The sequence below is a fragment of the Anopheles nili genome, chromosome 2 (assembly GCF_943737925.1).
Source record: "Anopheles nili chromosome 2, idAnoNiliSN_F5_01, whole genome shotgun sequence".
In the NCBI taxonomy this organism is placed as follows: Eukaryota; Metazoa; Arthropoda; class Insecta; order Diptera; family Culicidae; genus Anopheles; species Anopheles nili.
In genome coordinates this window covers 39,254,267-39,279,522 of record NC_071291.1, presented here as the reverse complement: position 1 = coordinate 39,279,522, position 25,256 = coordinate 39,254,267, and the positions used below count along the sequence as shown (strand labels likewise).

Below are 25,256 nucleotides of genomic sequence, written 5' to 3'. Positions count from 1 at the left end.
CGGGGTGGGAATGGGTTCAATGTTCGGTGTAAGCAATCGATTTTTTTATTGGCCACAGTGGCCGCGAAAGTGGTCAAATGTTATCGTTATGATTAAACCCCAAAATAATTGTCATTTGAAGCGATTCTTTTGAGAGCAGCGTCGTGCCGTCGTTCCAAAAGCGAGAGGACGTTAATGTGATCATAAAACAAATCACTGAAACACCGAAAGCCCGTAAGCAGAAAGTCAAACAAAGACGCAAACCCCACATCCTTGCAAACGTTTGTGCAGCTCCCTCCAAAGGGGAGTCGAAGTTTGCACAGCATTAAAAAGGGGTAAGCCACGAAAAGTCGAACGGTTTATCTCGCCCCCGGTTCGGCGATTCGACGATTTTTGAGTGATTGTGTGCTTTGTTTTGTCGGTGCGAAACTTCACCCTTTTGCGTTGTGTGTGTGTGTGTGTGCGTTTCGTTCGCAATCATTTCACCACCGGTGTTTCCAACCCCCAGATGGAATTCCTTCTCCGTTTGGGCTCGAACCCCAGTTGGGACTTCGGGAGTTGAACCTAACTCGGCGGGAAATTGCTGCCATCGGTTGATAACGGGCTGACGGGTTGAAGATTCAACGGCAAAGTAAAATCAAATGGAAAAACAAAACCAAAAAAAAAAACAAAAAGCACACCGAATCACCAAAAAGGTAAGACAACTCGACAGCACAGCCGAGAAGTCCAAATTTAGTTTCGAAACAGGAATTCGGCGCAAGAAAAGGGGCAGCGTTTTTGGTAAATTTAAATTAATCTCTCAGCAACCGAAACGGCGACGGATCAGCGGCCAGCTGGGGGAGGATTCTTGAGCGCCTTATCGGTGAGACTTGGGCTGCAACTTTCGTTCGGGCTCGTGGAAAGTTTCCGTTGCGAAATATTGGAGTGTTTTGTCTTCGCTTTATTTGCCGCTATCCCGGGACGATCCACTTCTGACCAAGCGACCGCGTGAGCTAATGGACGGCGGGAACGATTTAATACTGTTTGTGCGGTTTGAGCTGCCGAAATAGATGCATAATCTACCACTTGCGATCGATTTGGCGTTGTTAAGCAGACTTCTTTGAGGATTTGGGGCTGCTGGGACGAACTTTTGCTGGCACAAAATTCACGCACCGTTTGAGCGAATTTAGAACACCAAAAATCAGACCGACATTCCCCAACCGCGACCGACGCGAAAAGTTCGCTAAGCCCTTTTTTGCGAAGACGAAATCAGCTGGCAAACGACGGCTCAACACGCCGGTCAACATTTGATCACATTTGCACATCGTTTGTCAACCCACGAAAGCTACGAAGAGTAAAAATAAAACCACCCCCTCAAAGCCGCAGCCAACCGACCGGATCGACAAACGCCGGGGTTCGGTTTGTTTTAAGTTTGCTTTTTAAACGTCCTTTTCCATCTTCTCTCAAGTGCGTGGAGCTTTTTTTCTTTTTAGCACGTGCTTTAATGCCACCACCCTACCGTTGGGGTTGATTTGCGTTCGAGGGGTGGAGCGCGTTTTGACAGGGAAAAGCTGAGTGCTCCAACGAACAAAATCTCGCGCCCACGAAACGCGCCAAACCGAAGCCAGCTTGAAATCAGCAAGCACAGCTCTAGCAACCATGGCAACCGACGACAGCCATGCCGGTGATGCTCCCCATTTCGGTTCTCTCGTTCACTCTCACTCTTTCTCTCAGTCTGCGCATCCCTCTCACTCTCGTGAAGAATGGGCTCCATCATCGAGCTGGGGAGAAAAGCTTTCCCTTTCCAGCGAGATGCCAGCAACCGGCGAGAGAAAAACGCTACCCGAACATGCCCACCATCCGACTCAGCTCGCGTATCGGAGGCTGGATGGGGCCACTGATGGTTTCGCGCCGACAGTTACACTCGGGCGTAGAAAGTGCTCGGTTGGGCATTGGCTTTGCCCTGCACGGTTTTCGAACGACACAGGCTCCGGCAAAAGCCCCATCACGCGGCGGATTGTGCACAACAACAGAAACACCCACGTACACCGGAGACACGGGCATTGGCCGTGCGACGGCGAATTTCGGCTTTCGGTGCGTTTTCGCGCGCGTGGTTGGACATTTTCCCGGCGACAGTTGGGAAACGCTCGTGGGTGGATGGATGGCAAACAAGAAGCAACTGAAGTAAACTGTCCCCAACCGCAAAACTGTCGCTCGGGAAAAAGTTGACCGTTTGTAGTTTTTTTGGTTTGTTTTTTGAGTGGATTTATTTCTTGTTTGCACGCGGACGAACAGAAACCTCCTCCTTTGGGCATTGTTTGACGTCGCGGTGTCAAGCGTCGGTGTACGTTTTTCCGCTCGTCCTGCGACGATGAGAAGTTTTGCACGTGCTCGGGGTCAACCCTCAAGCGAAACGAGCCCACCCTGGGAGGGTCGAAGCTGGACATCAAACGAAAAGTTTACCATCCAGCTAGAAATTTTATATGTGCTTTTGTGCTCGTATGCATGCGGGTGTGTGTTGTTTGTTAGTGATACCAAGGAATAGTATTTATCCGCTAAGAGCTTCCGTTCGATTGACGAACACAGTGGCGTTTTCATGGTGTTGAAATGTGAAGGAAGGAACTGAATTATAAACAAAACCTAGCAGGATACGTGACCCCATCACTGTGCTGTGAAAAAGGACGTGGGAAACCAAAAACACGAACATGAATACAGACACCCCTTTGCAATGATAGGTTCTCGGAAAATGTTCTCATTATTCATTCTTGCTTTGCTATTTCTGATGCCGCGCTAAAAAGCTCTCATCGCGGTGCTTGACATTTTCCTCGAGCATATTTTCCACGGCCTGCTGTTTATACCGGCTGCCCCGGATGGAGAAGCAACAGTTTGCCGGCGCAGCGCTACGATCAGAGCCACCTTCGATAAGTCCTTTACGTGCAGCATGGCCGTTCTCTGTGCGGCTTGTGAAGCTTATGTGGTGCGGTTTCGCGAACATATTTTTCGGTTCGGTGGAATGTGGCTTTTCCGCGAGCGATCCAACAAGCCGTTCGCGATAAGGCACTGCCCAAGGGGTGGGCAAAATGCAAGGGAATGGGGGTTGCAAAATAATGCAAATAATTAGAGTGCATCGTTGGCTGAATGCCCAGGCGATTGGCAAGAACATCGCTCTGGCGAGATGTACGAGGAAAACCCACGCGTGACGAGGGTGAAAACAAACGCACAAACAGATGCACGAACAGCGGCACGTGAAGGAAATCGAGCGAGATGAACAAGAAAAGCAAAGAAAGAGAAAAAAACAGTGTTAACAACCGGCTGCCGCGAGTGAAAAGCCGTTCGATGCTGGAACAAATCGTTGTTTATCGACACCCGGGGGAAAGTCGAGGATCAACGTGGAAGAAGCGATTTGATGTTGAACGTGACGCTTGAAGGCAGGAAAATCGAGATCTTTCGCGTGAAGGACACGGGGTGGGGCACAGCGAGGTGATTGGTTTGATAAAGTGATGGATGAAGTTTTGTTTTCTCAAATTACCTGCTGCTGGGGGTTGGTTGCGATTTGAGGGTGACTAGCGAAAAATTCTCCCCCACGTGTACACCCACACTCGTACATCAGAGGGAGCGAAAAAGGATAACGAAGGTTTTCGAGGATTTCATAACGCGAACACAACGAAACACAACGTAATTTCACGCGTGAATCTTGATTTTCAGTCACAGGAGGCTCGCTCGTAGCGTAGGTTGTTCGATGGGTTAACCCCGAGCCGCTCATCTCCGGAGAGGTGACCATTCTAGCACGCAGTTGGCGCCGCAGTGACGTTAGTGAATTGAAAAGAAATTAAAACACAAAAAAAACATCCCCTAAAACAGTGGCACGTTAAGAACGATGCAAACCGAACTGATTGCGCCCCGAATGAGGCGCCTCCTCCCAGGACGAAGAGACAAACGAGGCGTGCAGATGGCGATCCTGACGCTCCTGGCGATGATGGCGTTAGCCAGGACGAACCTGGGCGAGGCGTTCAACACATCCGGCATCCAACTGGACGACGCACCGAACAGCGACGAGCCGATGCCACAGGTAGGATGCAGAATGGTTGGATTATCAGGGACGGATTTGGCGATTTGGCTTCGAATTGACAGCTACGCTTCGCTTCGCTTTAGTGCATTATGCATGCCCAACTAGCCATTTGTTCGTCACGTTTATTCACTGAGCCGGACCGTGACGTCTTAGGCGATTGGTCTTTCCAAGCCGGACGTAAGTCTTTCTGCGACCGGAAGCACGAATTCACCGTGAAGTCTCTGCCCCAAAAACACGCCTGGAGAACGCTCCGGTAGCTCCGAAACGCGAGGGGATCTATATTTAATGCACGAGGACGACGGTGGCGGATCGATCGGTGGAATGAAAAATGTATGGTCCTGCGAGGACGATTGGGCGAGGTGAACCATTCGAGCCGTATTTCCCCCGGGAGGCATCGATGGCGAAACAATCTCGGTCGGGTTGTGGCGTTTCGGATGCGCGATGGTAACGATTTCCAGGAGGGCAGCATATTTGAGCTCCCGGTAAAAAAAAAACGCAGCCCATCACGAGCGGGTTTTAATTGGATGGGATGGGGATGGTACATTTTTAATGTGGCACTTTTTTTTTCTTCAATTTAATTGGACCGATTCACGGGCTATTCGGGGTCGTCCGATACAAGCAAACTGTGCATTATGTTGTGCACTGATTGTTTGATTTTTGTTTTCGTGTAGCTCCCGCTATTTTAACGCATCATTAAAACACACATTGCGTAGGACATTTGCGGCCGGCGCTCATGGTGCATTAGTTGTTTAGGTCGCAAACAGGGCGTTGTTTAACGGGAAAATTGCAGCATTTTTTGTTCCATTAACACCGACTATGCTAGAGGCTTTCATTACAGCAACCGGATTTGGGTAAACATATTGCTGATGGGGTTTGAGTTTGATGCGTTCCAGCGATAATGTAATTCCATCCCCGGTGCACCGTAAGGTTTTCGAACTGCTTCCGGTCCTGCACCGCTGCATCGAGCCACCAGAACGCCCTTTATCCTGCTGGTAGACCGTATATTAATTTGATCAGCGTAAGCTACGATCATGTTCGTGCCTTCAAAGGCGGCATAGTGAAGAGTCTGGCTTGCACTGAGACGTTTTTCTCGCTCTCTCTCTCTCTCCTAAGATCTTCCTAACACGCTAGCACGCCAAGGATATGGGGAAGAATCTATGAAATTTGCACATAAATAAAAACGGGCACAGCGTCGGGCCCGGGACGGAACGGAACGGAATGCCGGCTGCTCGTGCGTCATCGTGCCGACGCTTTTCCGACGGTGGCATGGAAATTTAGCACAACTTTCACCCCGAGCGTTCGCCCTCCGAGCCTTCCGGTGAACTAGCGGAAGTGCCATCCCCGGCAAAGGGACACCGACCGGGGCCGACCGTAAGCTGAAGCGATATTGATATGAATATTTTAATATGCTCCCGGCGCTTCTTCATCGCCGTGTGGGGTTGGAATTTCCCTGCGAGGAAAAAAATAAATGAAAGAAAAAGCCGAACGGAACGGCTGCGGCACCAGGGCCTACATCCGGTGGCTGGGCGCCGCAGTTTGAGCGTCGAGCCGCGACAAGATGTTATCCTTGCCCGGGAAGAAAGCCTCCCCACGGGAAAAGGGGCCGGATCCTTGTGGCCTTTTTTTGATGTCACTCGGCACGCCCGTTGACGGTGGTCGTATGGTTTTATCGCAAGGCTCAGCCACCGAGAGAAGCCACCCGGGAAAGGTGATGATGATGATCAAATGAACGCCAGTGATTTTGGAATCTCTATCAAAAACCCCGAGCGTCGTCATATTTGCGCTCGTATGTTCCGTTGCGATCTTGTTTATTTATTTATGTACATCAGACGCAACGTGACGAACGGCAGGAAAATCGAGTATGTGCTTTGCCTAAGCGGCATTATTTAGAGAGGCCTGATATGGCGACGAAGACGGTGCGCTGGAATGTGAGACCGTCACAAGAATCGGCATAAATAGGGAGATTGAAATATCACTTTCCTAATGGCTAGCTTCGTTCCGACGACATTTCGATGCGATGTGTTATTTTTTTTCTTTTTCCAAGTGGAAGTCCTTACGAGCCCGCCTTAGACGGATGCCATTTATTCCGCTGCACTTGAGACCGTACGATATTGGCTACAGCGTTATCGGGAGGATATGTTTTCTCAGATACAAATAATAAAGTCCATATCGCGCAAATAACAAGAACGCTCCATGGAGAGAGAAATGCGACGAAGAAATTCAATGAAGCGAAATTTGAAAATAATTTACGATCACGAGATTCCAGCTTTGGACGGAAAAGCCGCCCCATCGGTAGTGATTATCCTGACGAATGGTGCTGCTAGACTAAATGAACATAACTTCTGGCGATTATTACTTCTCACTAATCCACATATCTTCCAGACTCTTTGCGAAAATGCCGCCAGCAAGGGGAGTATTCGCTGACGCTGCCGGTTCATACCAATTTGGGTGCCATCCTTGCCACGTGCCGTGAAACGAGCTGAAATTGAATTGTTTGCTTATTTTCCCTGGATTATTTCATTTCATTTCCCCGTCGTAATGTGATTTGCTGTGATCGATGATGGTTGGTGCCTTTCCAGCACTCGAAAGCCTACGAAAGCTCCGTGCGTTAAGCAATTCAATGATGCCCGAGCCAAAGCCCGTAAAACATGCCGGTAATGTTCATGCGAACGGAATGTTTTTAATGTGATAATGACAGAATTGTATTGATCTCCCCATCGGTGGTGCTGATGGTGATAAAGCATTCATAACAAACTTTAATAGTTGCCCAGGGAATGTCCACCCAGCGTGGTATGAATCTAGAAAAATTCCTCGCACTTCAAACGCTCGATGCGATTAATTAATCAAGCATCCTTTTGTTTTCCGTAGAAAAAGCACCGTTTGTATGCTTTCGCGATGGCTTAGTAAATTCCTTTCAATCTAATCTCCATTATTGTTTAACTGCAAACTCCTTTTATGTTTTATCGCTCCCGCTCTGCCACTGGCCGTACAAACCGTAATTACTTTCAAAAAAACCCACAAAAGGAGAACCGCCATCTAGATGCAGTAAGAGAAACCAACGTTGTGGTGCATTATCTGGTCTAAGCTAGCATTTAATTATTGTTTACAAGGGCTGCACGAACTCAGACGAACGGCTTTAAATCCCCATTGTTCGATGTGCACCCGATAACGTATGCAGTACAATACGGAGAAAAGCGGAGAAATCTTGTCCACTGCATCGATCGTGGCTAAAACAAAATTAAAAAGCCACTGCTTTTTGTGTCCGTTTCTTGTTCCTCCGCAAAGGCTCCTGGCTCGCTAAGCCTTTTGATGCCACAGAACTCATAGCAAACTAATTCCTAGTCTCGTCGGTGTTGGCGCATTTGTCGGACCGATTTCCCACGGTATATCGGTATCCTGTTTGGTGACTGGGCTTTGTCATCGATCACGACACCCAACCTCGTTCGCTCGTTGGAAAATGTCTTGGAAGCAAAAACGCCCCAACGAGCATACGCACGGCTGGATGCCGATCGATCAATCGAACGCTTCGGATTTTCTCCCGTGCGAGTTTTCCCTTTTTTCTTATTTGGTCCGTTTTCCCCTCCGCATTATGCACGGTTGCCTCTTGCCCGAGCCCGACCATGCATGTCGACGTCGCGATGCACATCTTGCAGCCGTTGTGTGGCGTGCAACGGTGCCACATGCATGATGCATCGATCAGTCCAGCCCTTCACAGCATCCCACCACGGACTTTTCCACGGCACAGCCAATCGTGGCCAGTACCTGACAAACCCGTGCAACCACGTGGGGATACATTTCGCACGGACCGTCGGTGGCATGACGAAGCGGGCTTGAAACGCTAGCCAACATCCCTAAACAACACGCCACTCGGCACGGAAGCAATTTCTCTTTTTTTCCTATCCCCCACGCTTGCTGCAAAAAGAAAATGAAAAGGGCTCTCCTGACGGGTGGCACGGACGAGACTGGGCCCCGTTCGAGCGAATCTCCTACGCTTCACTGAACCGGTTCGGTGCGGAATGCGAAACCCGTGCCCGGGCATGCTGCAATGCTGCTTGCCTCCCAAATTAACACCCCCCCCCCCCCCTTCGAAGCCGCTAAAGGGTCGGTTTCATATGTGCATGAAAGGGTGATAGGAGAAAGAAAATCAACGACGATGGCGGCGAAAGACTAGAAAACTCTCCGTTTCGATGCACGTGTCGTGTATCAATCGCTACCCGGCGATCGAGAGGAAAAGGAGGTTGCGTGTGTGTGTTTTTTTTTCTCCCTTTTTTTTGCTCCTTCTTTTTCTTTTTTCTTTGAATGCTTTCCCTCCGAAGGACGAACGATTGAGCGCCGCTATTGATAAGCCGCTTACTTTCCATCTCGCGGTGCACTCGCGTGTGGCTAATTCGCCCACTTACATTCCGTGTGTGAGAGTGTTTCGAAGGGGTGGGGGTGGGGGTGTGGCAGATGCATCTGGTGCATCCAGCATGCACCTGTGCGTGGGTGTTGAAAATGTGCTTATACGTGAGCGATGTTTGCTGGTGCCGCTAGTAGTTGAGTGGAAATAATTTCTAGCTTCCTTGCATTCACTCTCTCACCCACCCAAGGGGTGGTTTTCATTTTCGGCGAGGAAAATGATTTATCACTTGCACATGCGACACGGTGCGCTTTCACAGCGCTTTTCAACGCCATATCGGTTTTATTGATTTGTGCACGACCGCGCACTCATGAACCCGCGGGAAAAGGATGCACCCCAGGCCGCTCCACGGGAGACAATGTTAGTGAGAAAACATAATTTTAATTGATTTTCGAACGAATTAAACCCCAACCGCGAGGATGAGTGGATTTATCGATGCACCCATCATCGGGCACTCGGTTATCCTTTATCTTGGCGCCTGTCAAGCTTACCGGCCGGTTTTGACAGGCAACGGTTTCTTTTTTCTTCTCTCCTTCTTTTCCACCATCGGTCCCGTTGACGGCATAAATTAAACCACAATCGGTAGCCCGGAATCGATCACACCCAATCATGGCCTACTCTAAGCCGTGACATGCTAGGATACGAATGTTTACCCGCAGCGGACCGCTTTATCTGCGGCCGGCTGTTTTCGCACGCGACGTGTCAACATTAATCAGCCAGTTCCCGACCGCGATGGGGGTGCAATGGAGCGTGGTGGCATCCGTTGCGGTGAAACCGGAAGATAAAAGTGCCAAAATGGCAGCCACCGAAAGGAACCGATGGAGAATGGGAAAATGGGCGACGACGGTCATAGCGAAACGGCTCCGGCACGGGACAACATGCACCTCGGAAAACATATTGCCGGCGGTAGAGTGGTAAAAAAAATTACAATATACGAACATTGTGACAGGAACACGCCGCTTCCGCGGTGCACTTCACCCGGAACAACTCAATCAAACGCTGTCGAAGCGGGCAGTGGCGGTGGCAAACAGGCGAAGGATATAAAAATGGCGGCCACCAGCGAGAACACACCGCACGGCGCAGCAGGATGGCAATAAAATGGGAGAAATAAAAGTGGTAATGGTGCACCGTGACAGCTAGCGAAACAATAGATAACGGGTGGCGTGTGAATGTGGGCTCGCTGCTACGGTGCAGCACTCGTCGTTTGCAGTTGCGAGGGCCAATTTTTACCGCCATGATGGAGGCGCCCCGTTTTTATTTTTGCTAGCTAACAAATTGCGTAAATTAAAACCATCTATCAGCGAGTGGGAGCAAATGTTGATTGAAAACCTCGTGTGTTTGGTCTAACCCAATGACCCAAGCAAAGGTTCTTTACAAACTTTGTACCTTTGTACCTGGATTTGCTGCATGTCCAACCAAAATATCAACCGATTTTAGTGGTTGTGTAGCTCTTCAAAAGGGGCATTTTGTGGATGACATTATCCTAAACGGTTGCTTTAAAAAGAGCGCCTAAGTATGCACTCGAGGACACCCCTTTTAAGCCTCGCAAATGGATGGAATTTTCCGGCCAATTTTCCGTGCACCACTGTACCCGTGCGCCAATGACCGAATGCACGCGGATCATGACGCCCTGGCCGGTACACGTGTGGCGTGTTGTCCCGGTGCACATCATGTTTGCGCAGCTGCCAGGAGACAGTAATAACTGTTAATCAAATGGTGTGTCCTAACGAGTGAAAAACGTAATCTACACCACCGTTGGCGGTGACGGCAAGTAAACCGGGCCTCCGGTGGAAACCAAGCGCCACGATTACGATGCCGAATATATGAACCATTAAACTAGTACCGACCATTTGGCTGGCGAGATGGGGGCCACGGCTAGGGTGCTTGGGTTTCCTGTGTGATAGACCCGTTTTCACGATTATGAGACCCCCGGAAGAGCCTACGCCCCTTCCACCCATTTCTAGGTGCGGTAAAAAATGTCCATCCTGCTGGAAGTTGCTCGGTACGGCGGTTACTGGCCTTTTTCCCAAAACTCTGCACGCTGGGATACTACGCCCAAAACAAGAGCATCAAAAGTGAAAAACAAACCCGAATGGGGCTTGAAAAAAAATCAGAAAACATAAATTTATACCTTTTTTCCCCGCGGCAACCGTGTGGGCCACTTTTTGTCGACCGCAAGACCGAAAAAAAACGGGTCCTCAACCCGTTCGAAAGGAGGATTTGTGCGATCATTCTGCATATGTTTTACGTTTTTGCTTTAATCCAATTTTAGGCTCATCGCCAACCGAAACCGGCTGTTTCGTTCCAGCTTTGCGAGCTTTGCCAGCTGCCGGACCTCTGAGTCGGAATTCACTTCGCTCATGCGGATTAATGGGATCAAATTTAAACGCACCTTTTAACCGGCCAGTTCCGTCTGCTTGGTGCATGTGTGGGTGTGTGTGTGTTTGATGAAAGCTCTTCCTCGGTTGCGGAATGGCACGAGATTAAAACACTCCCTCGCCTCTGCCACGGGTTTGATTATCAAAATCTAATTTTCACCAATTTGGCGGTTTCCCTAAGCGTCAGCTTGCGCCCTACGTAGGCAGAAGGCTTCGATAGGTAAAATGTTGACGCGTACCACGCGCCTCGTGGTGGATTCCAACGAACCCCGCGGCTGTACTGACACCGGATGGTGCAAGTCCGGGAAAATATTGGGCGCCGGAACCGCCCGCTAGTGTCCTGTGAACGGGAAAATGAAAAACGACTCACCTAGCTGCAGCCATCGTGGTGTGGAGGGGATCGTTTCCAATTTGTTTACCGTTTCCAACCCGCGTTGCAGTTGCCTGGCTAATCCATTGCCGGAAGGCGACCCGGCGATGGAACGTTTAGACGCGTAATTGGATGCGCAAACTATCGTCACTATTCGTTATTGGTTTGGGGAGCTATCGTTGATGGTTTAATTAACGCTCAACCGGATCGTGCTGGGGGAGGCAAAAATGCAACATCGTTTGGATTGGCCGTTGCGAAAGTTGACTCGCAATAATAATTGCTTTTCTTGTTTGGTCGCATAATTGTGTGCCTTGAGCATCTGGAAAAATGAACGAGGGTGAAGGAAAAAGCCCCATCGGGCACAGGTAGCCCAAAAGTTCACGTTGCGTATTAATTACAACTTACCCCGATCAGACCCTTTTCATTAGCCGGCATTACACGTTTAAATACCGCTTTGGTTGAAGCATGGCCTGCTTCGTTTGGGACGGTCCAGTTGTGGTCTACAATGGTTAGCCACATTTCAATCGTATTCTATTTCACGGATAGGGCCTATAAAATTGTCCTCGTTTTTTTTCCTCGCTGCTCTATCTCACCATAATTTGTGCTAACTTCACACGGTATCCCAATACACCGCGGTGGCTATTTGGTTTGCTATTTTGTGGCCCATTTCAAAGGGAAAGCCTTTGGCGATTGTTCGAGAAGCAGCCTGGTCGAATGACCGCAGTCATGGTTTGCGGGAACTGATCCGGTGAGAGTTGGGAGATGTAGATTTTCCGAGCTCCATGGGCCAAAAACCGCCACAACCGAACAATCGTTCACTGGCGATGCATGTCTGACAAAGGCACGGAACGAGCACGCATAAATCTGCGGCGGTGCATCGATTTATGCTTCGCGTAGTTGCAGTGAAGTGGCCGCACCGCAGCTCTATCGGGAGTGTTGGGTTCTGGTCGATATTAACCACATTTGTACGTAGTCACGACGGTTGCGATGCTGCGTGCGGCCACAGCTTTAGGGAGCGCACTCGACGCGGCTGTCGATTCGTCGAAATAGTTTAGTCACTTGATTTGTGTAGGATTAAAACAAAAACAATTACGTAAATAAAATCCTACGTAAATATATACGGATAATTGTGCCTAACCAATGGTGTGATCTGCGAAAGAAAGTATGTCTCAGTTCACAAACAAAAACCAATTAAAAAATTGGCTTTTGAATAAAAAAATAAACTATTCAAACTTTTTCTATGCGAAACTTTGTTTTCGACTTTATTTCTCTAAAATCTCCAATATTTGATTTAAAACAAATTTGCAGCTACAAGCAACCGTTAGTTTGGTGAATATTATCATTTCTCTATATTTTCTTTATGCATTGTTTTAGATGATCAAGCATTAGTTAATACAAGCAATTTATTAGATATTCTATTAGTAACAAATCACGTATTTAAATCGTATCTTTTCTTATCGTTGCCTGAACGTCGCGTGTTTTGATTAGGCTGACGCTATCAAAGGTAACACAAGCACGGTGCGAAATTTTTCCATGTATCTTAATTGAATGTTCGTACATGTTTGGCAGCAATCCTATTCATATATTCTCTTTATTTTATGTTCAATTCGTGCCAAAAAAAAAATAATACTGTTCTCCAAGCACGATCATAGTGCAGCATTTCTAGGAAAACATTTTTCGCTGATCTGCGTCTCGCAAAAGGATGTTACGTCGTCGTTGTCAGCGCGTCGCATAGCATCTATTTGGTGTAATTAGTTGACACAGCAAAGTACGATCACTCGGCCTTCACCGGTACCGTTGGGCACAGCCTGGCCACCCAGCTGTGCAGCGTTAGTTTCTCTGCGATTCGATACTCGATCAACAACCGGCGGATGTGGTGCATCTGTCGGTTCGCCTTAAGCAGCGCCTCATCGTCCTCGATCGTCGTGGCGTAACGCCGGAGCATGATCTTCATGACCGTTGCCAACCACCGATCCGCACGTTCATTCAGTGGGCTCACTTGCAGCGGTTCACAAGCGATCAGTTCCTGTCGCAACATCGGTTCCATCGTTGTGTATTGTTCCAGCTCGCGATCGGTCATGGTAGAAACGCGCGCAAGTGTCATAAGTTCCGGTGCGATCGGTACCGGAAGCCGGCTCTTGTCGGCCAGCCCGAACGAGAACACGCCCGATGTCGGCATGCCCAGCAGGTCCAGCAGATGGGAGCGTTCCTTGAAGAGTGGGATTGCAGGCGTAAGCGCGAATCGCTTCTGTACGCTCGTGTACGGATTTTGCGGATATACGAATCTGAAAACGGAAGTCACACGGTTACCCTAGTACGATCGATGACGCTGTAAACTTCGAGCGGTCGAGATGAATGCATACCCGTTGTGGACGAGAAACTCCGCGTCGGTTCGCGTACCGTAGTAGATGAATATCGGCTCACTGGATTGGGTGTCCACTGGGTGGGGCAGAGAACATTCCAGTTGTTCGCGTTCGGGATTGTAGCACGTCTCGGCTACGTGGCGGGCTTTGGTCGGAGATAGGCCGGGATATGCGTGGTTCGCCATGTCCCAGAAGGGAATCAGGGCGAGAGTGTAATCCATCCCGTCCAGCTCGGCCAGATTGACTGGAACCTTGTTCTGGCGCGTCATAACCGTCGATACGGCCCAGCTGTGGAAGTAAAACGATAACATGGATGGATTGGTTATTGTCCGGTGCTATGCTTTGAAATACCTCACAGAAGATCCCAGCAAATTTTAAAACACATTTTTAATTCACATCGGCTATAATATGCCGCCCCTGGAATGCTGAAAATTTAAAGCGGAATTACGTACTAGGGAAGCATTTTGTTCGTTAAAATGCTGCAGGCCATGTGACTGTAGATGGTGAACATTTTTAACTATGCTTTCCGGCGAACAAAGTAATAATGGCTTAGTCTATTTGATGAACATTAAATGAATTTTCTACAAGTACTATACTTCTGAAGAACAACCATTTACATTCCAATGAGATAAAATAATTTTCGACACATGAGCTATTTACTAGAAGTTTTCAAAGCTTTGTAATTCCCTTTCGATACCCTCACGGATACTGATGCTGCATACGGGGCAAGAGCCTTCTAAATGTGACAAAAACCAATCAAACGTATTACGGCGCTGAGTACAGTTAAATATGTTAGCATACAGTCGGTTAGAACCGGAAGGTTCACAGGAAGCATCTGCATTCCGGTCAGTCGAAGGAAAATCCTGACCGGGATTTCCCTTGCCGTGGTATGATTTACTAGCGCTGCTGTGCGCCATAAAGAATTTGCACTCTTCCTGTTCCCGTGCTCTGACCGCGTTGGAAAACGCAACGATGAGGCACCAACTTGGCACGAATGAAGCCGGCAAACGCCGCAAGCTGTTTGCTGGGCAATTTATATCCGATTTGACTCTCATGCGGCACCGGGCATACCGGGGAAAGATGCACCGGACGCCTTCGAGAGCTAGGCTAGCTGAAATTGCACATGAACGCAACACGTACATGCCACCGTCGGTGGTCATTCGCTAGAACACGGAGGTCCTGAGGTTGCTCCAGCAAGAGCTTCTGCTCCGAAACTCGGTCTGACTGTCGAACGAAGCCAGCAAGCTACGGGTAGTTAAATCAATTCTTCGATGTTATCGCATCGAAAAGGGAAACTTGAGCCCCCGTCTGGTCAAAACGGGACGGGAGATTTGCCTCGCTTCCGGCGGATATTTTGCCCGGAATCCGACAAGATAACTTGCATATAGATTTGTTTTGTTGCCGAAGAAGCTCTCCCGAAGTGAGAGCTTTGCAGATGCTCGTAAACCTTGGGCATGGGATTCGAGCTACGAGCCCAGCCCTCACATTGTGCATACAAATCGGGTTGTTTGAAATCGATCGAGTGTTATTGGCCTCTGAGAGCGGCCCCAAAAGCAAGATTGATTCCGTAGGAAGGACTGAAGGTATTTTGGAACGCAAAGCAAATTTGGGGGCGCGCAACCAAATGGAAAGTCCTGCCGGTAGCATATTCCCTCCCGATGGGTCAAGTTTGGATCCCACAAGATGGCGTGCAAAAGCACAAAAGTCCAGCACAAAAGGTGAAGACGAATGCCAACGCAAATGGTATCTCTACGTATGTTTCGCAAGAATTTGCCTGCCAAGTTTAGCTCTGGCTCAAACATGTGGGCTACATTTTTTTTCCCCCGTGCGTCCAATGCAAGCCGAAGCCCTTACAGGAGTCGTTTTATCAAGAGGAAGCGAAACGCAAACTGCGTGAAAATCGCCTCTTTTCATGCTGCCCGAAACCTTGCAGCAAAAAGAGCTACGTGTAAGAAAATACCTCACTCAATCTCCGGCCGGGGTGGCCCCGATCGGTCACCGTTATCGGATTTCCAGGCACAAACTACTTTCCAGCAAGCGGGATGGGAAGTTTTCGGTGATGAGCATATCAACATATTCGGTTCCATCCTTTTATGGGATTTCCCATTTCGGCCCAATGGAGAACGAAATTGGTGGGCCCCCGAAACCGAAGGACATTTTCCGAAAAACCCCCCGCTGAATCGAGATTTCTAGTCGGCCAACCGAATGAAGCGACTTTCCCAGGAAAGCGTGCGGTGCCGAAAGGCATCGTGCATAAAACCCACGTCGTTTTCCCGTTTATGCCCGGGTGGGAGATTGAGACAGGTTGTCCGAGTCTACGGTACGGGCCCGGTTCGTCGAAAAACGCATGGCTGCACTTTATGAGGGTTGTCCGATTTATGGCGGTACGTAGGCAGTTGCGAGTCTTATCAGTCCACCCACAGGACCGGCCGATCGGTTGATTCGAGCTAATGAAATCGAGCCAACAGCTGTTGCCGGATCGGGCAGCAGAAAAGCTCGACCATGCGTGCGCTGCTCCGATGGAGCGATCCCTTTTTCATTTTCGGCTCGAATTTAATAACTCAAAGTTGCTTCATTTTCAAACCAACAGTGCACACCGCAAGCCGAAAGAATATTCCCGGTCGGATATTTGCACATCGCATCCTTCCAGCAATCCAAAACACCCGTCAGTACTCGCTTGAACCGAAACAGCTCGAAGCTATGGCCGGAAAAAGAGTGCCCCCAATGCGTGTTGTTTCTCTTGAGTATTCATTAAAATTTTCCCAGTATTGATGCGGTATTCGAGCACGAGTACGTGACGATGGAATCCTTTGCTTCATCGTATGGTACCCGTCTCGGAAACAGCCAGGAGGACTGGAATTGGGTCTAATTTAGGCAGGTCACGAGTCCTCGGGAGGTAAATCATACAAAAATGTGTTCGTATAATTATGAAGAAAAACAACTGGACCAACTGCTCAACCGGCAAAGGTAACACCGATAGAGGCAGGACCTAAAGCGGAATATTTGCTCCACCACCATTTGACCCGTTCCGTGTCTACACAAACCTGCAGTTCATTATTAGCTGACTATCGTGCAATAATCGGTTTTAGTTCGTGCTCTTTCCAGGGCACAGTTCCTGTGAATGAGGCGAAAGCCCAGCCCACATCCACAAAACGGCATGCCATCTGTCCTGAGTTGGTGTGGGTCTCGACCATCATGATGCATTAATTGGCCCAAAACGGAACGTTCCACTTCACTCCGTTCGTAAGCCGTTCTGCGTCGTATTACCGCTGCACTTTCGATTACGAGAATGCATCGGCGATTTGTGTTATGGTAGGGTGGCGAAGGGCGTAGGAATTTGCACAATTAATAGGCATAACTAAGGATTTGTTGGCTTTCGCAAGGATCGAACGTACGTCCTTATTGTGCCCACATATGGTCGAAGGCGAAGGCTTATCAAGCCGTTTTCCGCTAAGAACCGATGCGTTATATCCTTTTCGGCAGGCTGACGTGCGAGCCAGCTCACTTGCAATGTCGTGCTACTACGAACTCTACCCGTTTCTGGAAAGTGATAACAAACGAGAGCCAATTATGAGGATTACTCCTACGGTGCGAACTCGTTCACAGTTCGGCATGGGTGCACATTTTTAGGCAGCTTAATTTCGGGTGCATTTACCGTGTACCGTACTAACGAAGCACTCTGCGTTTGTTTACAGGCCCTCTCGCTGACGACACTGTTGGCCGAGGAACCGACCGGTGCAGCGATCCTGCAATCTGACCAAACGGCCGACGCATCCTTGCAGCCGCTGTCCGACCAAAGCGTGGGAGTTGCGGTCGGTTCCTCGGAAGGCAGCGTGATCCTTGATGGTCGGCGTCGACGCCGGTTGGTTAGGAAGCGAAAGCGACGACCGTTACAGGACGACTACTGGCCACAGATACCTTCGGAGGATGAGGAATTTGTGTTCGAGCGTCCCACGTCCAGAGGCCGGAAACGGCTTCCGAACGCCGGAACCACCGGTTCGGTTCGGTGGGAAGGAATTCACAAACCACAAGCGACGGTTCGACCAGGAGTACGAGCTGCGAATGGAAATCCGCCGGCACGGGCTAACGATTGGATGCACAATCCTTACACGGATGCACGAATCGATGCGACCGGACAGCCGGTGATGGCGGATGTGCGAAGGACACCAACGGGTGGGCCACCGACGGCAACCGGGAATTTGTCACCTATTGATCCGAATAGGTCGCGACGAATTACCGGTGCTAGGGTGACGGAACATCCACCCACCAACGCCAAAGCATACCGGAAGCCATACTCGCAGGCACGCCGAAACGAGGAATTGCAGCTAGCGACCACTGGAGGTGTCTCTGGCGAAGCAGCCAAACCGTCAACGTCCGCAGCCGACCTAAAGGCGCTGTTGAAACAATCGGATGGACTCAGTTTGAGTGAGATACTGCAGCAGCGTAACATCTCGCTGCAGGACCTCATCAAGGGCAAGCAGATGGCATTGGCCGCGCTCACGCAAAGCCCGCTGGAAGCGACGACAACGACGGTGATGGCCGCGACGGATGGTGAATCGACGTCGACACCAACGACGATCCTTTCGCCGACACTTGCTTCCAGTGTGCGGTTTCGTCCTAGCAATGACCCAACATCCGACACGGGTACGACGACGCTAATGACGACACTATCGCCGGCTAACGACCTGCCGACGACTTCCGGTTTGAGTGGGCATCCGTCGGGCATCGTGGAGGATGAGGACACGAGCTCGAATGCGGTTGTGGACGAGATTAGTCGTGGTGAGGGTGCTATCTTTCCGACGGTGGAAATTCGCCAACTGGCACTCAGGCCGGTCCTTCCGGTGGCCAAGGATGAGCAGCGGTTGCGCCCGATCAAGGGTGTTGCGTCAAGGATACGGCCTGATCTAAGCAACACGCACATCCGTACGGAACCAGCCGGAGCGCGTTCATCGCCGGTGGCCATTTCCACAACGACAACAACGACGACGTCTACGGCAGTCCCTCCGACGAACTCTCCGCTTGCACTGGTGATGTCAACGCCACGGGAAAAATGGACACCATCAGCGGCACTCGTTGGCCAGCGGCAGAAGCTTCAAAGCGCCACCGGAAAGCAACCACTCACGGGTACGGGACATAGATACGGTGTTGTCGGTTTTTCCAGCGGTGATGGCGTGTCGTCGGAGACCCTTAAATTGAGCTCGGCTGAGGCTACCTCCATGTTGCCGGAAGCGGAAGCGATGGTGGAGTTACATCAACCAACACGACACCAACAGCAGCACTTATTGCGAGTGCCAAAGTTGAAACCTCGGATAGCGATTAAACCACGGCTGCCGAATGCTGTGCCACCGACTGCGGCCACTCCCGAACCGTCGAAGGTCCTGACGACCGATCGTCAGAATCTGTCCGATGTTGAGCTTGAACCGGATGAAGGTGGTTCCGTTGATGTGACGCCATCACGGCCAGCGGTAGTGAAACCAACCACCAAACAACAAGGTGGTCGTCGTCAACAGAGGTTGAATGAGGCTACCGACAACGACGACGATGAAGGAAGCGAACCTGAACTGAACATCATCGAGAAGTTCACTTCGCCAGAAGGCCAAGAGGATCCGGCTCCCGGAGGTGACTCGGAACAAGCAGCCGTGGACGATCTGATCGGGCGCATCAGCGAACAAACGCAGCGTTCGTTCACGGACAGCCTTGAGGATCTGTATCGGGACGTAACCGAAAGCAACCCGTCGTTGTTCAACGATCTTTCACCGATCACCAGTGCGGATGATCGTCGCGAGCTGCTCGAATTGATGGAAGACCGCCGGATCGGATCACGGCTTGCTAAAGTGCTCTCCCAGCGCAACATGACACTCGAGCAGCTGCTCGAACACCGACGGCGTGGTTCAAGCCAACTGCACCTGGCCGAAATCGCAAACGGGAAGACGAAACCGATCGACGACAAGATCGATATCGTGACCGCGTTCGAGCACTTCCCGCGGTTTAACATCGGCAACCTGCGCAGCATCCGGCCGGACGACATCAAGCTCGATTCGCAGGGATTCAGCTACTTCACGTCGATCATCAACATCCGCCCGTCGGAGGAAGCGTATAAGGAGGCGCGTGCGCTTCAGGATCGGCATCGGGTGCGACCCGCCGGAACCCACCGGAATGAGGCGCATTTTTTAGCGAAAGGCGGATCGAAGGATAGGCTGCTCGTGCCTTCGAAGATGTCCGCCGGAACAGGACCCGTGTACGGCAGCAGTAGCAGCAGTAGCAGTAGTGATGGTTACGACCACCGTGCGGAACGTGACTGGACAAACGATTTGGGTGGTGATCTGCTCGATCTGGAGCTGTCGGGGCACGGATTTCAGCACCACCGGAGTCCGTCGGTGACGATCGAGAGTACGTCCGTGCCTATTGGTGTGCGATCGGCCATCGTGGCTAGTTCCGCGATCGTGGGTGTTTCGCTGGTGATCTTCATCGGCATATTTGTGGCGTGTCGGTTGCGGCAGAGACGTCGCCAGAAGCTCAACTACACGGAACACTTCAATATGGCCAAGGGCCGGGTTCCGATACTGCACGGTGCTGAGCAGGAACCTCGCAGGAGTTCACCACCATCGGTGTCCGGACGGTCGAGTAGTCTCGGGGAACAAGTAGTCTTTACAACGCACCGGGCCTTGGCATCCGGTGAGACGATGGCCGCAAGTACCAGTGGCCGACAGCGCTCCATGATGGACCCAAATTCGGTGGACGTGCAGGATTACTTGTGGGATCGGAAGCCATTCCAGTAGGTGGCGCGGTTGTGATAATGGAGGGTGTTTTTTGGATCTAAATATTTAGGTAAGTCCCTCGCGGCGGTTGTGCCAATTTCCCACCCAATTTGGAATAGTTCCAAGTCAGCTGAACAGTTCCCAAAATGCATAACTTCCTACCATCCCGCATCAACTGAAGCCCGGCAGCCGATGCGCTGTAATGCAATGATCGGGAACAAAACCCACGCTCGAATGCTGTGAATCTTTTATGCTTAGCCGAAAGTTTGTGCACAAATCCCGTCCCGTAACCGCACAATCTCTGCCACCGTACCCCGAACCGAACAACGGTGAAGAAGCCGGCGGGTTATAGTGCTAATTTCGTGCGAAAGTTTCGTTCGAAAAGATGCAATTTAATTACACCGCCCCATTCCGGAGCAACGGAACGCCATGCCTCCAGGGACCATCCGGATGGTTGCCGAAATGTGCATTCCGACCAAAAAACTTTCGCCAAACCATCCGCTTTCCTTCGATTTCTCACTCTCTTCGTCTCTCTCTCTCGCTCTTTCTGACTCTCTTACACAGATTGGTCCGGGTCCAGCCGGATCCTCGGAAGCATACCCGCCAGCGTTGCGTATCGATTGGACAACCGACCAGCAACGGATGCGACCACGTGGTTGGTGTGACGTGTTAATGAACGCCATGACAACGGGCGGTGGTTTCGAAGGGCCGGTGGCCGGCGTTCTGGATGACTAGAGCTGGAGAGCCGAAAGTCTCGAGTAGCTAATCGTACAAAAGTTTGGAACTATCCGCATCTCCGCAAGATGGCTCGAGGAAGGTTGATCGAACGCGAGGAACACGTGGTACTATTCCACCCATCCAAGAGAAGCTGGCAACGGCAAATTTAGGAACCACATCAACAACTGTACACCCAAACATTGGCAACTAATTGGCGGTCCATCTGGGTGTTTGCAGCGGACCAAGTTGCTGCTGATCAGAACCGATTGGCGGTGCGTTTCTTCGAAAGGGATAGGGGGTTTCACACCGTACACACGCGGTGTAGTTTTACTTTTAAGGACACCTTTTGTAAGATAGACCAATGTGCAATATTGCGTTCGATGGAAGCAAATTAAACGTTAACGTAGCAAAGTTAGTTTGGTAAAGGCAGAAGGCGCGCGAACACGGTCACCGAGGAGTAGCCGATAGTGTAATTTATGAACTCTCCACAGTTGATTTGAGCCGGTTCGCAGATTAGTTTAGGTTTCTCTCCCCCATTTTCAGCCATACAGCTGACGGGGCGGAGTTTATGCATTAAAGGGATTAGCTTGAGGACACGAAAAAGGGACTCAGCCGTCACGTTACAAAGTCGGTCGATTACAAAGAACAAACCGAATGCATTGGAACTAAGTAAAGCGTGCTAAATAAAGTATGATTAAACGATTACACGTCCACGTGCGTGCGCACTTACCGGTAAACGTCGTACGTGAAGCAATCCCGCAGATCTTCGACCTGGTCCTGGACAAACTTCCGCACGAAACCGTACTGGCGGGCGATGTTCTTGCAGAGCTTAAGCGCCGGCAGAAGCGCCTCCGTGTCGGCCAGCTCGGCCATATCGTCCGGCGTGTAGAACAACGGTGTCGTGTACCGATCGGGCAGAATGTCCAGGTACGGCTTCCAGAAGCTTTTCGTCCGAAAGCGCTCCATGATAAGGGCGAGCGCAAGCAGCATGTTGCCGGGTTCGCTCATCATGGCGGCGGGCATTAGCTCGAGCAGCTTCCGGTACCGTGGCTCACCGGTGACGTAAAAGAACAGCTTCCGTGGTACGGTGATGACACACTCACCGTCCGGTATGAAGCCGGTCGATTCCAACCCGAGTCCCCCGTACTCGGTGTGTTCTGCGATGCGCACGTTTTGCGCTTGGCAACCGTTTGCGAGCGCCCATTGCGTGAAGCTGTCCACGTTTTCTAACCTCGTGTGTCCGTTGGTGGTGCGTAGCTTCGGTTCGATCCGTCGGATGCGGTCCAGTACGCCGCACAGGTTCCGGTGCTGTGCTTGCTGCTCGTCGATGGTGTTTGCTTCTTTAAAGCCATGCTTCAGCAGTTCCTCAACAAGTCCGTTCAGTTCTTTCGCCTTTCCCTTGGACAGAGCCATCTTGGGAGTGCCGTTGTTCATTGGTGTGGTTTGGTGATTAGCGATCGTGTTGTTATTGCACACGGTCTCGTGCCGTAGACCGTTATTCGGCGGATTTTCTTCCGTGCCAGTCCGCACCGTCGTCTTTTCGATTCCTCGAGTCCTCGAACTACAGCACACCGCCTAACCGGCGTTATATGGCTTGTCACGCTGATTTATGTATTTTTGAAAGTTTCACCCGTGTCCGCGGCAAGTGCGTCTTTTGGGGGATATTTATCACTTACGCACGACGACGTCCACCGGGAGTAGATCGGGCCGGAAGGGTCGGCAGTGCGTACAGATTATTTTCTGCTCTGCGCGTTTGATGGGGGCGATCAGTCCTGATCGCACGGTGCTTAACGCTCACGGGGCTGTACGGTGAACCAGTGGCCAGACTAAAATAGACTCGAAAAATGGGACGTGCGCCGACGATTTTTCTCCTGCACACACGCACGCACGCTCTATGCACCGCGCAGTTACCGGGAGTGCCGTCAGGCGGAACGGCACGATCGCGGGTTGAGATGTTGCTTCGTTCTCCTGCGTCTACCCTTACGATGGGGCCTTGGCAGTAGCGCGCCACGGGGATAATTTGCAGGGCTGACGGTGAAATTCCAACCCGCAAGACTTGTGGTCGCTTCACAGTATCGTAATTTTTCCGATCAGCGACAAAAACACAGCATAAATGACTGCTTCGGAGGGGGAAGCCAGGAGAAGCCGACAAGTGAAACACCACGCGAGCCGGGCAAGTATTTGGACTATTTCGAAAAAACTACTCAAAGATGCCCATCATGCTGACAGGGTCGGTAAGTAAACAACGCGTAAATTACCGGCAACAATGAATACCACACAAATCACCACCGTACTTGCTGCGATTGTAGACTGGCTTCTGTCTGTCCCACGGTTGCTCTTTCGTGCGTTCGCACGCCGACAAATTGTGTGTATGCCTTCACTGAGTGCGCCTAGCTGTGACACGTGATGAATTCCTTCGTCTCGAAATCAGACCATCAATTTTCCCGAATTTGCATGCACATAAAACGAAAAAATGCAACTGCCCGCGCTAGGTACCATGCAGCCGGGCTCGGTACGTACGTGTTTACTGTTGGTGTGTTGCGTGATTCACGCGACTGTTGACAGCACCGCTCGCACACCATCGTACGCGCGGTTTGACAGCGCTCAAACGCAGTCCAGTGTGTAAGGGGCCGAATGTTTGTTTACAAATTCCCCATCATCGTGCAGTGCCAAACAAAGCAAACAAGCAAGCGGTGGTCGGTTTCCTACGTGCCATCGAGACCAGTTAAAGGTTGATAATATTTTAATGTGATTTTCGAGCTGCTCCACCACAAAGCCACCGCCGTAAAACAAAACGTTGCTTACGATTGGCGGAACGCGAGACTCCACACATGTGCTGCGAATCGTCCTGCGTCGCGCTGGTTTCCACTTGTTGCGTTTGCGATGAGAAAGTTCCATCGGTTTCTCACCTTCGTGGTGGCTTTCGGTATTCTGTACGGCGTTTACCGGTACTCGTTTCGCACCGACAGCAACGGGAACTACCTTTTCCTGCTGCCCGGGGAAACTGACGATGTTGCGTCACAACCCCATCGTCAGCTGACCGCAGCCGCCAGTGAGGAGCGTCCCGTGGATCTTTCGCGGCTGGCAAACTTTACTGGATTCGAGTACAGGATCTCCAACGACATCTGCAAGGAGAACAGCAGTTTCTCCGAGCTTTTAGGTGAGTGAGAAAGAGAATGAAAGTTGGAAGTGTCCTACATCGACGGTTGATTTTTTTTCTTCTCAAATTTGGTACTTTTTTCAGGAGTTATACTGGTGACATCGTATGTAGGCCACGATGAAATTCGTTCCGCCCATCGTCAAGCCATCTCGCAGCAGAAGCTACTCTCCATGGGTTTGTTGCGAATATTCTCCCTAGCGTCTATACCGTCGACCGAGCAGTTCATTCGCCAAGCCAACATCGAGGCAGAGCAGCGCTTGCACGGTGATTTAATTCAAGGCAATTTTGATGAAGCCTATCGCAATCTCACGTACAAACACCTAATGAGCCTGCAGTGGGCAACGCACAGTTGCCGTGGTGCAAAGTATCTTATCAAAATGGACGACGACATTGTGTTCGATCCGTTCTACATACAGAACTACCTCTCAGATCTGAACCAACCCGACGAGCGGCACCTGCTGGCGGGTTACATCTTTCGCAACAAGAAAGTGATTCGCTTACAGTCAAACAAATGGTACGTATCGAGGAATGAGTATCAGCCCGAAGTATACCCGCCGTACCTATCCGGATGGTTGTACATCACAAACCAGCGGACGGCACGTGCGTTGCTAGCCGAATCGCAATCGGCTGGATTCTTCTGGATCGACGATACCTTCATTACCGGTGTGCTGGCGGAACGGCTTCAGTTGCCCCAGACCGGACTGAACCGCTGGTTTAGCGCCAACTCAGAATTTCTCGACTGCTGCATTCGGGACATGAAGCGATACGCGTACCAGTGCGATTACTACGTCGGCCCGAACGGTGGCAACAACAAGCTGATCATGGAGTTTGTACAGGAGCTGGAACGATGCTACGATAATGCGTGCTATCAGCGGCCGGCAGGCAAATCGCTCACCGCAACCTGCGTGGCGGAGTACAGGCAACAGCTAAACGTTCCCGATCACGGCACGGCCATGGTCAGCCAGATGAAACTTAAGTAGCACTCAGCTGACCTCACGCGTTACCACGAGAGAGAGAGAGAGAGAGAGAGAGAGAGAGAGAGAGAAGCGACAATGCATTACCCTTATGTGCCAACGAACAAAGC

The 25,256-nt window shown here is 50.6% G+C and overlaps 4 protein-coding genes across 4 annotated transcripts; 2 read left to right on the top strand and 2 right to left on the bottom strand.

The window, feature by feature from the left end:
- Positions 1-12,948: 12,948 nt before the first annotated feature.
- LOC128722774 (actin-histidine N-methyltransferase-like) lies at positions 12,949-14,697 on the bottom strand. Its single transcript, XM_053816457.1, has 3 exons — positions 14,678-14,697; positions 13,538-13,825; positions 12,949-13,459 (listed from the first exon to the last, which is right to left on the bottom strand). The coding sequence occupies exons 1-3, from the start codon at positions 14,695-14,697 to the stop codon at positions 12,949-12,951; spliced, it is 819 nt and encodes a 272-aa protein (XP_053672432.1).
- A 1,767-nt stretch (positions 14,698-16,464) lies between these two features.
- Positions 16,465-21,009, top strand: LOC128722763 (uncharacterized). Its single transcript, XM_053816446.1, has 3 exons — positions 16,465-16,504; positions 17,168-20,365; positions 20,860-21,009. The coding sequence occupies exons 1-2, from the start codon at positions 16,465-16,467 to the stop codon at positions 20,314-20,316; spliced, it is 3,189 nt and encodes a 1,062-aa protein (XP_053672421.1). The 3' UTR covers positions 20,317-20,365; positions 20,860-21,009.
- A 729-nt stretch (positions 21,010-21,738) lies between these two features.
- On the bottom strand, positions 21,739-22,425 carry LOC128722753 (actin-histidine N-methyltransferase-like). The gene has a single exon (XM_053816435.1). It carries the CDS (start codon positions 22,423-22,425, stop codon positions 21,739-21,741), a length of 687 nt encoding a protein of 228 aa, XP_053672410.1.
- A 1,470-nt stretch (positions 22,426-23,895) lies between these two features.
- LOC128720578 (beta-1,3-galactosyltransferase 5) lies at positions 23,896-25,152 on the top strand. The gene is made up of 2 exons (XM_053814252.1): positions 23,896-24,172; positions 24,257-25,152. Exons 1-2 carry the CDS (start codon positions 23,896-23,898, stop codon positions 25,150-25,152), a joined length of 1,173 nt encoding a protein of 390 aa, XP_053670227.1.
- Positions 25,153-25,256: the final 104 nt, after the last annotated feature.